The sequence below is a fragment of the Bos mutus genome, chromosome 22, assembly GCF_027580195.1.
Source record: "Bos mutus isolate GX-2022 chromosome 22, NWIPB_WYAK_1.1, whole genome shotgun sequence".
Classification (NCBI taxonomy): Eukaryota; Metazoa; Chordata; class Mammalia; order Artiodactyla; family Bovidae; genus Bos; species Bos mutus.
Genome location: NC_091638.1, coordinates 43,277,681 through 43,292,832, shown reverse-complemented (window position 1 = coordinate 43,292,832; position 15,152 = coordinate 43,277,681). Strand labels below are relative to the sequence as shown.

The 15,152-nt window shown below is 44.5% G+C and overlaps 3 protein-coding genes across 28 annotated transcripts in view; all 3 read left to right on the top strand.

Annotated features, from left to right (window-relative positions):
- The first annotated feature begins 399 nt into the window (after positions 1-399).
- RPP14 (ribonuclease P/MRP subunit p14) lies at positions 400-6,825 on the top strand. Of its 12 annotated transcripts, none has more exons than XM_070360376.1 (7): positions 417-528; positions 3,228-3,257; positions 3,351-3,468; positions 3,606-3,690; positions 5,651-5,727; positions 6,165-6,243; positions 6,687-6,825. In XM_070360376.1, the coding sequence occupies exons 3-7, from the start codon at positions 3,392-3,394 to the stop codon at positions 6,741-6,743; spliced, it is 375 nt and encodes a 124-aa protein (XP_070216477.1). In that variant the 5' UTR covers positions 417-528; positions 3,228-3,257; positions 3,351-3,391; the 3' UTR covers positions 6,744-6,825. The 12 variants fall into 12 exon arrangements, with proteins under 12 accessions (XP_070216481.1, XP_014334687.1, XP_070216478.1 ...); XM_070360379.1 differs by lacking the exon at positions 417-528 and adding an exon at positions 549-876 and having other exon boundaries at positions 3,366-3,468; XM_070360374.1 differs by lacking the exon at positions 417-528 and adding an exon at positions 550-876.
- A 37-nt stretch (positions 6,826-6,862) lies between these two features.
- HTD2 (hydroxyacyl-thioester dehydratase type 2) lies at positions 6,863-12,403 on the top strand. Its single transcript, XM_070360373.1, has one exon. It carries the CDS (start codon positions 6,863-6,865, stop codon positions 7,367-7,369), a length of 507 nt encoding a protein of 168 aa, XP_070216474.1. The 3' UTR covers positions 7,370-12,403.
- A 1,003-nt stretch (positions 12,404-13,406) lies between these two features.
- Positions 13,407-15,152, top strand: part of PXK (PX domain containing serine/threonine kinase like) — an 81,932-nt gene continuing 80,186 nt past the window's right edge. For 11 of the 15 annotated variants that reach the window (XM_070359736.1, XM_070359735.1, XM_070359745.1 and 8 more), the window contains exon 1: positions 13,410-13,625. In XM_070359736.1, the coding sequence (XP_070215837.1) occupies positions 13,524-13,625 (102 nt within the window). In that variant the 5' untranslated portion in view covers positions 13,410-13,523. Of the gene's footprint in view, positions 13,626-15,152 lie in introns of all 15 variants that reach the window. The other 4 variants (XM_070359733.1, XM_070359732.1, XM_070359746.1 and 1 more) reach the window with 4 other exon arrangements.

Genomic DNA, 15,152 nt, shown 5'->3' with positions numbered 1-15,152 from the left:
TTACATAGGAGATGCTCACCAGAAGAGACGCCAGATACAAATTTTTTTGAATGAATGAAGGCATGAGTGAGTGAATGCTCCTGGGCAGAGTCCCTTACCCCGCGCAGACATCTGCACACACGGCTTTCTGCAGAGTGGGCACTGCTGCTGCTGCTGCTAAGTCACTTCAGTCGTGTCCGACTCTGTGCGACCCCATGGACTGCAGCCTACCAGGCTCCTCCATCCATGGGATTCTCCAGGCAAGAACACTGGAGTGGGTTGCCATTTCCTTCTCCAAGAGTGGGCACTAGAGGGCACTAAGCATGGCGAGTCTCAGATTCAGAGTTACTCCTGGGTCCTTAGGAGAACTCCGCGCGGTGGCGTCACATCCGCTCTCCATGTCACGCTTCCGGGGGCGGGGCAGAGGAGCCAAACGTAAACACCCCGGAGTTTCCCCAGGCCGCAAGCTGCGCGGTAGCTCCACGTCTTGGTGGATTCTTGCAGTGAGTAAGAGTCCGGGAGGCGTCAGACTAGTCCGACGGAGAGCCGGTAGGCGGAAGCCCACAGCGGGGCGACTGTTTTCCGGGAGTGGGCTCAGTTGGCCGCCCTGGTGACGTATGGACGTGCGCGCCACGGGAGCGTGCGTAAGGCGGAGGGACGGCGGGCAGCGAGGAGCGGCCTCGGGTATCTCCCGCTCCGGCCGCGGACGCCACGGGCTAAGGCGAGGCTGGGTCGCGGACCATCCCGGGCTTCTCTGCAACACGGTCTCAGCCGCACCGGACGGCTGAGAGGACTGAGCGAGACCACGTGTGCAGAGCGCATGCGCCTGGTCTCAGGCGGGCGCGAAATCAGTGGCGGAAGTTAGAAAAAGTTGAAAACGTCTTCACCTGCCCAACAGTAGGGAATCGAGAGCTTTTTTTTTTTAATCATTGATTTCGTCTCAAAATCATATATTGAATGCTTGCCTTATGCGATGTATTGCTTTAGGTTTTTGGGAAACAACAGAACACGACAGAAAACCCCGTTTCTTTTGGAGTGTATATTCTAGTAGGGCTGGGGAGGGAAATTGAAATAAAGAACAAATGAACTTGACAGTTAATATTGGAGGGTGGTGAATGCCTTGAGGAAAAAGTAGAGCAGGGGCACGGGGCGGTGACATAAGAGAAAAATGCCACTGGAACAGATCGGGGGCTGAAATTGAACAAAGTCATGAAAGAGGCAAGGGAGTGAGCCACGTGGCTATCTGGAGGAAGATTATTTCTAGCATGTGGAAAAGCTAGGAGATACGTCCAGAGACCGGAAGGAAAAAGCTGGAGCTGGGGAGGCCGGCGTGGTGGAAGGAGCTGAGCAGGGGAGAGTGGTAAGACACGAGGTCAAGGCGTTGGAAGTACCGGGTATCGATCAGGTTGGACGTTACAGGGCTGTAAAGACTTTGGCTTTACTCTGAAAGGGGAACCTTTGCAAGGCTTCGAGCAGAAGAATGATGTGGCCTGTTTAGTTTTTAACAGGGTCACCCAGGCTGCTGTAGAGACGAGACTGGGGAGGGAAGCAGGGACACTTGTTACTAATAAGTCAGGTTATGAGTATCCCTGCAGCTACCAAAAAGGCTGACTTGAGAGATGGTGATGACAGCCACCGTGGAAGTGCTCACATTTTCCCGATGAGCCTGGTGACTGAGCCAGGCTGCAAGGGAGAGCTTCCCAGCCGTCTTCTCCTTTACTCTCAGGACAACCTGCAGAGGGCAGTGCTGTCAATGACGCTGTGGCTCAGGCCTATCAGAGGCCAGTCAGAAGTGACTGCTCAATAAACATCTGCTCCTTAAGTGTTTTGTGGTTTTGTTTGTTTTTTTTTTGTAAAATAAACGTAACATAAAATTTTACATTTTAAAATGTACAGTTTGTTGGCATTAAGTACATTTATATTGTTGTACAGCTATCACCATTATCCATTTCCAGAATACTGTGTGAGCCTTTGTTGTTATTGGCATCCTAAGCCCCAATCTCACTCATCTGCCTCAGGCAGCCAACTCTTCTAAAGTACTCAGTAACACTTCAAAAATAGCTGTTGTGTGCTGGGCAATAAGTGGAATGACTGAGAGTCCTGTTCTCCTTGCCCTTTTAGTTAGGGAAGACTCTGGTGGTGGGGAAAGAAGCAGTAGGTAGTCTGAAATCAGAGATACTCTTGAATATACAGGGCTCACACTACTACCAATTGGTCAGTCGGGTATTTTAGTAAGTGTTGGTTGAATATTCTGTGCCAGACTCAGTTAATATTCATGATTGTTGAATGGATGGTTGGATGTAGCTGCTTGACCCTGACTTCTCCTTTTCTCTTGCAGTCATCATCTGGGAGTGATTGGAACTGGGCCCAGAGATGTGTTTGTAAATGCTGGTTTATAGTTATGTGACTTTGAAAAAGTCCCTTTCCATGGTTGGGCCTCAGTTTCCTGGTCCCTTTAGTGGGGGGAGCAGATATTAAATAAATAGGCAATATTAAAAGACTCCATAACAAGAGAACTTAAAACAGGGTGTCAGAGGAGACCTCCTTGAAGAGATGATATTCCTGGAAGAGGTGAACTTTAAGTTAAAAAGTGAAGGCTGAGTAGGAGAGGTCCAGAGTGAGAGTGAGGTGGGAGTGGAGCCAAGGACAGGATTCTGTACAGGGGGACCAGTGTGTTCTGAGTTCTTGAAAGTCCCATATCTGTTAGAAATGGCTTGAGTATCCATTCCAGACATTCCTCTGCAGACCTTTGCTGTTGAAGCTCAGTCTTTCAGGAGGCTGCCAAATAACCCTGTGCAGGCCTGGCCTCCAGACAGAGAACAGGCAGGTTCAGCGCTGGGGGAGTCCAGCAGAGGTGCCACCCCTCATTCTCCTCTTCGTGTTCTATGTTGACTGAGAGTAAAGAAGAAGAGGTCCCAGATTGTACTCCTGGATGCTTTTATTTTTATTATTTGCATTAAGAGGCATCATGCCTGGGTGGTCTTGAGGGGACTCAGTAGCAGTTAGAATCTCTTTGTGCCTTTGGGCAGGTAGTAGCCATCTTTGCCAGCGCTCAATGTTCTCATCTCAAAAATGGGGTTACTAATAGCATTTACCTGCTGGGATCATTTTGAAGATGTGACCTAAAGTATGTGAAGTATTTAGCACAGAGCTGGGTACTCAGTAAGGGAAAATGTTTGCTGGGATTTAAATAAGAATACAGTGTCTGGCATATGTAAAATATAGAAATTTCCTTTGTGTCTATACAGGTAACATCAGCTTGACCAGAATTAGATGAGGTATTGTACTAGGAGTTCTTTTAAAAAATCAGATAGCTCAAATTATCTTTTAAAAAAAAAGTGAAAAATGGCTTATATCTTTGTAATTTTTAGCCTTCTTGACTCAAGGTAGATGTGATCAGCACTGGAAAAAGATGCCAGCCCCAGCTACCTCATATGAAAGAATTGTTTACAAAAATCCCTCTGAGTACCACTACATGAAAGTCCACCTGTAAGTTCCGTCCCTTAAGTTTCTTATTTTTTTAATTGAAGTTTAGTTGATTTACTTAAGTTTTATTTTGATTACTTTTTTATGAATCTGAGTAGTATGAAATTTAACACAGTGCATTTAAAATTTTTTTCTTACAGAGAATTTCAAGATGGTGGTGTTGGACTGACTGCTGCACAGTTCAAACAGCTGCTTATTTCAGCCCTAAAGGACCTGTTTGGTGAGGTATGAAGTCACTTGGTAGTTTGAACACCACTGAGATTTTGTAGGGACTTCCCAGGTGACACTAGTGGTAAAGAACCCGCCTGCCAATGCAGGAGACATAAGAGACTCGGGTTTGATCCCTAGGTTGGGAAGGTTCCCTGGAGTAGGGCGTGGCAACCCACTCCAGTCTTCTTGCCTGGAGAATCCCATGGACAGAGGAGCCTGGCAGGCTGCAGTCTATAGGGTCGCACAGAATCAGACCTGACTGTAGCGATTTAGCCTGAAGATTTTGTAAGACATACTGGAAGGAAGGACATTTTTCCAAAAATTAGTTTAAAACCACATTTGAAACTGCAGAAGCAGAGTTTTAGAAGTGATGAGTTTTGAGTAGGCTTTTTCTAATATGGCTTTTAGTTGACAAGAAACTTGTGAAGCAGACGATTTAGTGTAGTGCTACTCAAACTGTGGTGCAGACTGGCAACCTACAAACTGTTTTCTTTTTCTTTTTCTTGCCCACTGTGAGGATTAGTGGCTTGTACCAGAATGTCAGGCAGCACACCATTTCCTTTACTGAGAGTCTTCAGTGAGAAAATGTGACCTGAGCTAAACAGTATGTCCACTGATATTGTCAATTTCCACTCTGGTGTGGCTCCTTATCACAGACCAGCGCTTGTGAGTAGCGCTGTTTTAGCATTCACTTGAAAACAAGTAGAGTTTTGAAGAGAAAACAAAGACAGATGATTCTCAGGAAATTATTTCCTGGTACATGTGTTTTATTAAATTAAGATCTGTCAAGCACTCATCAAAATGAAAACCTTTTACTTTGCAACAGCCTTGGTTCAGAGGCTGAAAAAACAAATTACAGACTGAGGGGAATATATTTGCAAACCACATAAGGACTGATATCTAGAATATATAAAGATCTCTTAAAACTCAAGAGAAACACAAACAGTCTGATGAGAAAATTGGCAGAAGTGGGCATTTCCTGGAGGCCTAGTGGTTAGGATTGAGACTTTGACTGCAGAGGCTAGGATTTGCTCTCTGGGGAACCATCCCACATGCCACGTGGCTTGGTGCAGCCAGAATACAAAAGCCAGTCCCCAAAAGTGGCTTGCTATGTTGAGTGATTCCATTTATATAATGCTCCCCAAATACTGTAATTATCATACATAACTATATAGTCTGGAGACAGAGGAGTGTTTGCATGTGAGGGCTGAGGACAAGTTGAAAGAGAACCTTGTGATGGTATAGCTCTTTATCTTGATTATGGTAATGGTTCCCTTAAACAATCTATATGACAGTGTTGCACAGAACTACACATATGCACATGTAAACAAATGAGTGCATGTATCACTGGCAAAGTCAGAATAAGCTCTGATTTATTAATTTTGGTTTTCCGGTGTTGATGTTATACTGTAGTTATGCAAGATGCTGACAGTGTGGGAGGCTGAGTGAAAGGTGCATGGAACCTTCCTGTACATTTCTTTGCAATGTAATATGACTTTAGTTTTTCAAAGTAAAAAGTGTGAGGGAAAAAAAAAAATCCATGCACCTTCTATATGTCAAGTATGAAAGCTGATTCCTGGGGATGTAGCTGTAAACAAACAGACATAGCTTGTGCCTCACGGGCTGTCGGTGTTGGTTATGTTAGTAGGAAACCATGGTGAACAATTAATGGCAAGAATGGTGAGTATTATGAAAGGAGTGGTGGGTCCTGTATGTGAAAGAGCATAGCAAGCTACTGAACTTAATCTTGGGCATCAGGGAAGGGACAATGTAAACAAAGACTTGAGAAAAGTAGAGAGGTCTTAGCAACATGGAAAGGTATAGGAAGAATGATCCAGGCAGAGGGAGCTGTAAAAAAGCGGGCCTCGTGCTCTAGCACCATTAAATAAAATACAGATTTTTTGGAGGAGAAAAGCAACTAGAGTTCAAGAGTAAGGATGATACTCATCTGCTAACGGCATCATTCTCTACTTAGGTCGATGCTGCCTTACCTCTGGACGTTCTGACCTATGAAGAGAAGACCCTGTCAGCTATCCTGAGGATATGCAGCAGGTATGACTGACGGTGGAGCCCTTCTAGTGTAACAGCAGAGACGGATGGTAAAAAACAGAAGTGCTCCCTTCTGAAAATGAGGAGAGTTTTGTGCCTGTGAACTCCAAGCAGCTTTTGAAAGTTTAAATGGGGGAGAATGTGAACAGTTACCCACCAGGAACTTACAGTCCAAAGAGCCAGACTTGGGATTTACTTACTGTTGTAGTGTTTCCCAGTTGATAGTCATGGTTGCAGAATCAGAAGTGGGAATTTTACAAACATGCCTGATTGAGGTTCATTCTGTCCTCTGCCTTGACATGGTATGCTTTTATTTGTAAAGTTTTCTTATTTAAATCAGGTTTCTGGTAGAAACTACTTTCTGGACCATCACAGAAAAAAGTATGAGTGAGATGCTGCAGGAACAAATCTTTACTGACGCTTTCTTGATCTTTCCATAGTGGTCTTGTCAAATTGTGGAGCTCTCTGACCCTGTTAGGATCCTATAAAGGCAAGAACTGTGCTTTCAGAGTGATTCAGGTAAAAACACCTTCACATACTCCAGTTGAAGCTGAGTAGTAGACCAAATTGCTTATTAATACATGTCCCATTTCGGCTTGCATAAATCTAGTGTGGCTAATGCCATCCAGCTGGGAGGGGGAAACCCAGGGTGTCAGTAGTTATGAAAACGTGAGACAGAATGCTTAGGCTTTAGGTGTATGGGAGAGGTTTGGGGATAAAACTTGGAACACCTGTGGAAAAGTCTTTTATTGCTTAATGCCTCGTGCCTAATGTATTGAAATGTTCTCTCTGAGCTTGTCATGCCCATTTATTTATCTCAGGCTAGCTCTCAAGATGCTCTTTAAAATGCTACTGCATCGATTTGGCTTATCCTATAAAACAGGGCATATTTCTACACTGTCCTGGATTTCCAGGCAATTTTCTCCTGATACTGCCTTAAAATTTCTTTTCCTCTCTTACAGGTTTCTCCATTTCTCCTTGCATTATCTGGCAATAGTAGGGAACTAGTATTGAATTGAGTAGTCTTCAATTTGAGAAAATATTCCTCACTCTCAAAAGTACTTTTTGGTGCCAGCATAATGTTTGGAGACCGAAGCAGCCCAAAAGCTCCTGTCGATGAGATTTGAGAGTGCTGAAGATGTTCCCAGTAATGTCCAGCCATCGCCTTTGGTGGGGTAGGCTTCACAGGAGAATCTGCCTGAGCCAAACAGTGCTGAACAGGCAGCCCTTAGGGCACATGCACCTCAGAGTTGGAGACCGGGCTGAACTCAGGAGGGCCTTCACACAGAGGGACGTGGCCACCTTCTCAGAATTAACAGGGGATGTCAATCCTTTGCACTTAGACGAAGATTTTGCAAAACACACCAGATTTGGAAAGACAATTGTCCATGGAGTTTTGATCAATGGACTTATTTCAGCTCTCCTCGGTACTAAAATGCCAGGGCCAGGCTGTGTGTTTCTTTCCCAGGAAATTAACTTTCCAGCCCCTTTATATGTTGGGGAAGTTGTTTTAGCTTCTGCAGAAGTGAAAAAGCTGAAGCGGTTCATTGCCATTATTGCAGTATCATGTTCTGTACTAGAAAGTAAAAAGACCGTTATGGAAGGCTGGGTTAAAGTTATGGTCCCAGAAGCTCCCAAATCCTGAAATACGTCTTTAGAGGTACAAGTTCAGGCATCAGTGTTGTTATTGAAAGCCTCTGGGGAAAACAGGGATTGCTGTTCGTCAAGTGCAGGCTCATAAACCTGTACTGGGGGAAGGGAGCAGGTAGAGAGATGTTCCAGTGTCCACTTAGGCTTCACTCCTGCTTAAGTATATTCATCATCTATCTAGGTTTTCAGCACTGAAAAAAATAGGCAATTCCCTGGTGGTCCAGTGGTTAGGACTCTAGGCTTTCACTGCCAGGGGTATGGATCCAATCCCTAGTCAGGAAAGTAGGATCCCACAAGCCATGTGGCACAGCACGCCCGTGTGCACACAGACACACACACACAAGTGAACAGAGGAGATCAGAGGTGATTCTAAGGTTGCACACTGTTAACCAGGCTCCCATAAGGTGCCATTAAAAAAGAAAAAAGAAAAAACTGAAAAAAGTGTTAGGAAAGTTATCGTTTAGCTTAATGTTCTACTTTTAGGATTTCAAACCTAATTAGATTTGCATTCAGATAACACAAACCTACCTATATCCGTGTAGAATAAGAATTTACTAAAGTCACTGAGTTTATAAATAGCAAGCATTTAATTATTAAAGGCAATGATGGAAGATAGGTCATCTTTGAACACCTATCTTTTAACAGTAAATATTGTTAGATCTTGTTCTTCAGCAGTTTCTGAATCAGAGTTTATTATAATTTGTTACTGTTTACACCAACATGGTGATTTATTGACTCTTCAGTGTCACCTGCCCTTCAGATTGTTTTCCTGTCACTGGGGGAGGGCTTGTGTGCATCTTTGGACTCGGTTCTGCAAGCTCTCTTGGTTTCATCTATAAAGCAGTGATAACGACTCCATACAGGAGTGCTGGAGATGACAGATAAAAATAGGTAAGCACAAGGCCCAGCCTCTGAACAGCAGCTACTGCTGTTGGCATTCTCATCTGTGAGCAAGGCTACAGGTTTCCTGAGTTTGGAGCTATCTGGCCAAAAATTAAAGAACAGATGAATCTTTCAGGATGTCAGCCAGTCTCCATTGGTTTTCTAAACCTGGAATAGATCTTGAGTGCAGAGTTTCTATTTTAGCAATCCAGGTGATTTTCTCTCTCCCTTGAAAATATTTTGGGGGTCCCCACCCATTATATAAATAATACATGCTTTTATTAAAATAATTATAAGATTAAAAAAATTGAAGGAACACTGTGGTGGCCAAGTTCTTAAGCATTGAGGGGTGTTAGAGAGGAAACGTGCCTAATTTGTTATTATTGGTCATCCTGTACACAGCCAGCACTATTAAGACAATCTATGGTAGAACATACAAGTAGTCCATCTGTGCTCTGTGGCTTTAGATGGTGGCTCAGACCACAGCTGGTTGCTTTGATCAGGAAGATAAGATCAAATTAATTGGTTGCATCCACCCACATTTCCTGGAAAAAAATTTTCCTGCTGCTGGATGGGTTAACTAGATTTTTTTTGTTGTTTGCATCAAGGGGATCCTTAAAACAGACTACTAGAAAGAATTGTTCTCATCACCAGAGGGCAGTGTTGTGTATAAATGAGTAGTTTAATATTGTACCATAGTCCAGTTTGTGTTGGTAATGTGGAAAATACCAAAATCAGGGTGCAGAGCAAGGATACCGTTATCATGAGTTTCAGAAGGGAAAGCTTATACGGCTTCAGGTTCACCTAAAGAAGGTGTATGTGTAGGTGAAACACGATACATGCAGATAATTGGATGTGACACTGGAAAACAAAACGGAGAACTTGAGTCCCAAACACTTGATGCTGAGACCATCTGTTCCTGCAGAACTCATTCTCTGGGACTTAATGGGAATCTTGAAGGATGGGTCTGCAAGTGGAGTGTGGTGTGATCATTGATACTATAAGTTACCATTCTTTCAATGATAAGCCAGGTTTCTACAGTAATTCTAATCCTTTAAACAGTTTTATGAATTTACTGTTCCATTTTATGGGCTCTATGACTTGCCCAGGGTTGTCAGCTAGTATGCAGTGGAGCTGGGATTCACACGGGCATGCCTGGCTCCAGAGCATTTCTTTTTTCCATTACCCTGTGGGTCTTAAAATGTTCCCATACTGGAACACTATCAGTTTCTATAATAGTATATTATGTTGCATTTGTATTTGGAACTACCATCGTACATAATTTTTTTTCTATTTAGAATATTCTAGATCTTATTCCCTGTTACAGTTTTAATGTTTTCCTCGCTGTTACTTGATGGCTTCTACCAATACGTATCGCCTGCACTTCTTCTAAGTTGATGTTCAGTGCGTGTCTTCAGAGCAGAATTACTGAAAGAGTTATTCAAGGATGAAACTGTGTACAAGTCAGGCATGGTGGGGACTGTGTACACGAGATCTGATGGATAGCTGATTAATAGTGTGTAACTTAAAGTAGCTTCTCAGTAGGAATGTTTCTTTTTTTTTTTAATTCTCCATAGATGTCATGGTCTTTGATCTTTATAAACCGAAAAAAGATGGAACAGAGAAGTAGGCAAGGATTTAGGGAGACTCTGTAAATGATGACTTGTTATTTTTAACGCTGAGCCAAGATTCTCAGACCACTTACGCTTTGTTGAAGCTGACTATAACACAAACTAGCTGGCTGGCTTTTTCATTTTGAGCTCTCTACAAGTTGCCAGAAAGAGTGACTCTTCTAATGAAAGCACGAGTGACTCTCATATAGGAAATCCTCTTCCAAGTAATTGAGAGTGGCCTTGACTGTCCAGGGTCACCAAGAGAAGTGAGTACCCAAGTACCACCTGAAAGACCAGGGCACATTGTCCCAGTGCTTGCCATGTAGGGGCGTTATAAGACTGCAGTTTATAGGATGTTTGATCACCACAGAAATACACCCATCGTAAGCAATTGCAGCCTAATGGACTGGAAAATTGCTTAACAGATTTTTGTTTTTGATTAGAAACATTTCCATATTGGTGAAACGCCACTCATTTCTTTTTCTGAGCAGTGAATCTTAAGTAGCAACAGGGAGAAAGCCTCCCCACAGCCACCATTCATCTTGCGTATTCAGCTAGAAAAATAGAACTGCTAAAGGCCCACTGGTACCTCTTAGGTAACCACAGGTTTTCATTTTGTGCTGAATTATTAGACATTTTTCTTTTTACATTCTTAGAGCATGATTAAGAGACCAATTTACTCCCAAAGAAAATTGCTACTAAATTACATCTATTAAGTTTTTATATTAAAACATACTCTACCAAAGGTTGACAGTCACTGAGCAGCTGTGCCACTCTGAATGCGTCATGTGCTGGCATAATTTATTAACTGACTGTATGCAAGTGCCGTGAAATTACTCTGGGGCTGCATTTGAGTATCTCCAGGGTCCCGGATGTTTCACTCCCTTTGTCCTTGGATTTTCTTCCTATGGATTACACACAGAGACCAGAATTCTCAACATCTTCAGAGAAATTTTGGTTTGCAGAAAAATCATAAGAAAACCCAAGACGAATGTGGACACTACATAGATAGAAAAGAATTAATAGAAGGCTCTACAAACAGTCGATTTCTAGGCCACAGTCAATTTCTTGGGTAGCTCTTAGTGAGGCCACAGTTCACATGACCTTATAAACCATGAGCAAAATTCCTCTGCGATATGATGAAAAATTCCAGTATGTAAGGGAAGTAAGAATGATCACAAGTGACTTGAATTTTTTTTTTTTTAATCCAGATCATGAATATTTAAAGAAAAAATAATTCTGAATGGGGAGGCGATGCTGCTTAGGAACCACTGAGTTTTTCACTAGGTTCTATGAGGATTTGTAGAACAGTTGCCAGGTCCAGAAGCGTCTTCACTAAAAATCATTATTTTCAGTCAGTCTGGCCAAATGTCAAGCTCTTTAACAACCTGTGGACTATCTAAACATTTGGCAGCATACAAGAATATAAATCTTTCTTTATTTTCCCTTGCAGTCCTGAGTAGTTATGTATATAGCAACAGAAGTACTGCATATCTCATTTGCTTTACCCAGTATGAGACTGGAAGCAAAGTAGATTTGATTCACATCAGCTCTGGACTAGGGAGTTTCGCCACATTCACTGTGAGCCACTTCAAAAGCCAAATGGCTTTTCAGACTATCATAGCCTAGTCTCCAGAGGATCCAGGGATCCAGTTAAGTCTAGGCTCTTTAGGGCACTGATTTGGGTAGATGAGATTATAAGGCTGCTATAGTATTTTATTCTCAGAGGCTTCAGGCAAGAATTCCTCGAGAACAGGAAAGCCTAGATTTAGAGTTGTTAGTCCCTGGCTTCATTCCATCAAATACCTGATTTCTGACTTTCAGTTTCATTTCCTTAGTAAGGAAGAGGACAGGCTGTCATTTGATGACCTTTGCAACTCAGTTGTATATTGTTATGTTTTTTCCTAAACATACAAGTAAAATATTTTTAGAGACATTTTGAAAAGTGCAGAAAAACAAAATAGCATCATGATTCTGTTTACTAAAGACCCTCAGCTAATATTTTGGTGGGCTTCCTTCTGATGTTTTTCCTATGAACATTTTAAAATCTTGAAATCATAAAATGCATATATTGGGTTTTTTTCCTACTTACTGTTGTATCTAGGGCTTTCCCCAACATCATTAAATATCCTTTGATAATCTAATTTTCAACCTTTGTAAAATACTTATGATTGTATCACGATCTGTCCAGTCTTCTGTGTTAGATATATACCTTTGAGTGCTATGTATTTGTACTGATCTCTGAATATCTCCTTAGGATAATCTACAGGCAGGATTACTGGGTGAGGACATTTTGATGTGTGTGGTCAAATCCCAGCTGCTAGTGCCAGACCTCTTACATGGTTAAGTACTCAGTAAATAATTGTTGAGTGCATAAATGCCCCAATTTATATTCCCCCAGCAGTATGCAAGAAGAGCCTTGTCTCCGGTCAGCCCACATGATACGAATAATGATTAAAGCCAAATTTTGGTTTCTGTGAATCTGTTAATGAAATAATGCATTTGCCTTAAACAGAAGTAAAAAGTGAACCCTCCCTAAGTGATACATAGTTTTAATAGGCTGCTGCTTTATTATCTGGGTGTTACAGATGGGGAGCTGGGGCTCAGAGGGGTTGGGTAACTAATTCAAGGTCACACAGCTGTTAATTCCAGCTCTCTCTTTTGTCCTGGGATGCTGCCTTGGGAAACAGCACTGTGGGTGGGTCAGAATCATGGCCTTGGGTTCAGGCAGATTGGGGCAGATTTGGGTCTGAGTTGATCGAAGTTCTCTGGCTCTGGGTTTTGAAGTTGGAGCCAGTACTGTGGGATGGAGCACCCCAAGTCTGAGGTTGAAAGTTTGAAGGCCTTGTGTGCTGAGCTTAGAATTGGGCCAGAGGGTAGAGACTGGGAGTTCTGGACCAATGCCCAGGTTTTAGGGGCTCCAGTTCAAAGAGCTTTGGGTCTGAGTGTACTGGAGTCTTAGGGCTTCAATTCTGAGGGCCCAGCTCTTAGGTTTTTGAGTCTGAAGAGCCACGTTCGAGAATTCCCCACAAAATCTGAATCTGAGGGGCTTGTAGAAAGTTTGTGGGTCTGCAAGGCACAGCATGAGATTCCCATTCTGAAGGTCCATTTTTCTGGGTCTTAGGGTTCTTTGGCCTGGGAGGCCTGGAAAGGGTCAGTTGTAAATCAGGGTGTACAGTTTTGAGGGCCTAATATGAGAAATCCATCAAGGAAATGTTTGGGATTGTTTGGGCCTGAGCGTTCCGGGAGCCTTGAGCCTTGAGCCCAAGACGCCGTCTCTTAGGCTCTGAGGACCTCTGGGGGTGATGGCTTAGGGTGAACTGTCCCGAGATCTGAGGCCGGTGCTGAGGGTACTGAGCTCGCAGTGCGGCTACGTGGAGCTTGGAGGCGCAGATCCAGGACAGCTGTGACAGCGACGGTTTGGCCCTAGGACCCCGCGGGAGGTGGCAGCGCGAAAGGGTTGCCTGTGCCGACAGCCAAGGCGGAGGGGGCGGGTCGGCGCTAGGACCCCGCGGGCGCGGCGGGCGGCGGCGGCGGCGCGTGGGGCGGCGCGTGTTGACAGCGGCGGCGGCAGCAGAGCCCGGCGGGCGGCAGGAGTCGGCGCCCCCGGTTCCTGCCCCAGGTCCCGAGGCGGTGGCGGACCCGAGTCCCGGGATGGCCTTCATGGAGAAGCTGCCGGCCGGCAAGGTGCTGCTGGACGACACGGTGCCGCTGACAGCGGCCATCGAGGCGAGCCAGAGCCTGCAGTCTCACACGGTGCGCGGCCCGCCGGTCGGGGCGGGCGGCGCGAGGCGGCCCCGGGCCTTGAGAGGGCTGCGGGCGGCCGGGCAGGGTCGCCCGGGAGGGGCCCGGGGCAGGGGTCGGCGGTCCGGGCCGAGAGGGCTTGGGCGTGGCGTCGCTTCTGGGCCAGGGTCCCCGGGGCCCAGGCGGCAGCCGAAGTCCTGAGGGGACGAGGGTGGTAACCGCAGCCCCTTGGGCCAAGGGAGTGGGAGGGGCTCGGCGGTGCCCTGGGAAGGGATCCCGAGTCGGGGGAGGTGAGGGACCCCCGGGCCCACCTCGGGCCGACTGAGGAAAGGGACCACTCAGGACCCTCTCCATTTCTCCTCTTTGGGGCGGCTGAGTTTCCCTCCTTTCAGCTGGGCATCCGAGTGGTGGAAATGAGGGTGTGCCGGGTCAAATGGAAGGATGACTTTATAGAGCCTACTTGTTGGGATGGCAGAGTGGCCGGTGTCTGAAGCTCCCTTTCCAGGTCAGCTGCTTGCCTGAGGCACGGGGAGATGGTGAGGGAGGCAGTTTGGGCTCCTGCTGAGGCAGGTGTTTGAAATTGCTCCTTCCCTCCTCTAACTTGTTCTTTAGCAGGCAGTGGTAGCATTCAATTTAGTTTAAAACCCACTGGAGTAGCATAAAGGAGTAATAGGTCCTCATAGTAAACACAGACAGTTCATTTCTGTTACATAGTGTTTTTTATGGGTCTTTAAAACCGTGGTTGTTTTCATGTGCCTGTACCTTTTTTTTTTTTTTCTTGAAAAGCACACTGTGCATTATAATTTACCAGCAATAAACCAGTAAAAAAAAAAACCCCAAAAAACCAGGAGCTGCTAGCCAGTGGGACTTTGTTTGGGAAATAATGAATGGGGAGAGAGAGATTCCTTGGATTGTAATGTTTTGTTGGGTCACCAAATCAGATTCCGGCTAAGAGGCTTGTTTGTTTACCATTGCAGGGTGTTTGGGGTTCATCATCTGGAGCCTAAAGCCCCACAATAGCCTTCTGTTTCTCTTCTTGCTCAAGCTGTTCTGGCGACTTCAAAGATATCTTTTATTCTGTTGTATTAAAGTGGGACTTTTTTGAACCTCAGTTTCCTCTTCCAACAGTCATGCTTTGTAGGGTTTGGATCGTTCAGAGTGTTCACTTCCAGTTTAGGAAAATGATCATGTATTTTTTAAAGTGCATTTTATTTCACTGTGCATGTCTTTAATTCTGTTCTACAGACTTGTGAGAAGGCACTGTGTGGGACAGAATTTGTTAACCCCTCTGTAATTTGTGCTAAGGGAATAGGGGTTAGGAGTTGAAATTTAGTGCTGGGAATCAAGAATAAATTCTGCTTTTTAAATTAGATTATTATTTTAACTTAGCTGTTGACCAGTACATCTTATAACCTTTCAGGGAGTGGGGTTGGGTCTTAGTCTTATTTTGTACTGAAAGTCCAGAGAGAGTTGGTTATAAATGCTCACAGACTACTTCTTCCAGAAAGCATTTCATGATGGATGGCCATTGCCCCACGC

Excerpts from the sequence above, each read along its gene's own strand:
- RPP14 (XM_070360380.1), top strand. The coding sequence starts at position 3,392 with ATGCCAGCCCCAGCTACCTCATATGAAAGAATTGTTTACAAAAATCCC. Across the intron at positions 3,691-5,650 it reads TAAAGGACCTGTTTGGTGAG|GTCGATGCTGCCTTACCTCT; the intron begins GTATGAAGTCAC and ends TTCTCTACTTAG. Across the intron at positions 5,728-6,164 it reads ATCCTGAGGATATGCAGCAG|TGGTCTTGTCAAATTGTGGA; the intron begins GTATGACTGACG and ends ATCTTTCCATAG.
- HTD2 (XM_070360373.1), top strand. The coding sequence starts at position 6,863 with ATGTTCCCAGTAATGTCCAGCCATCGCCTTTGGTGGGGTAGGCTTCAC.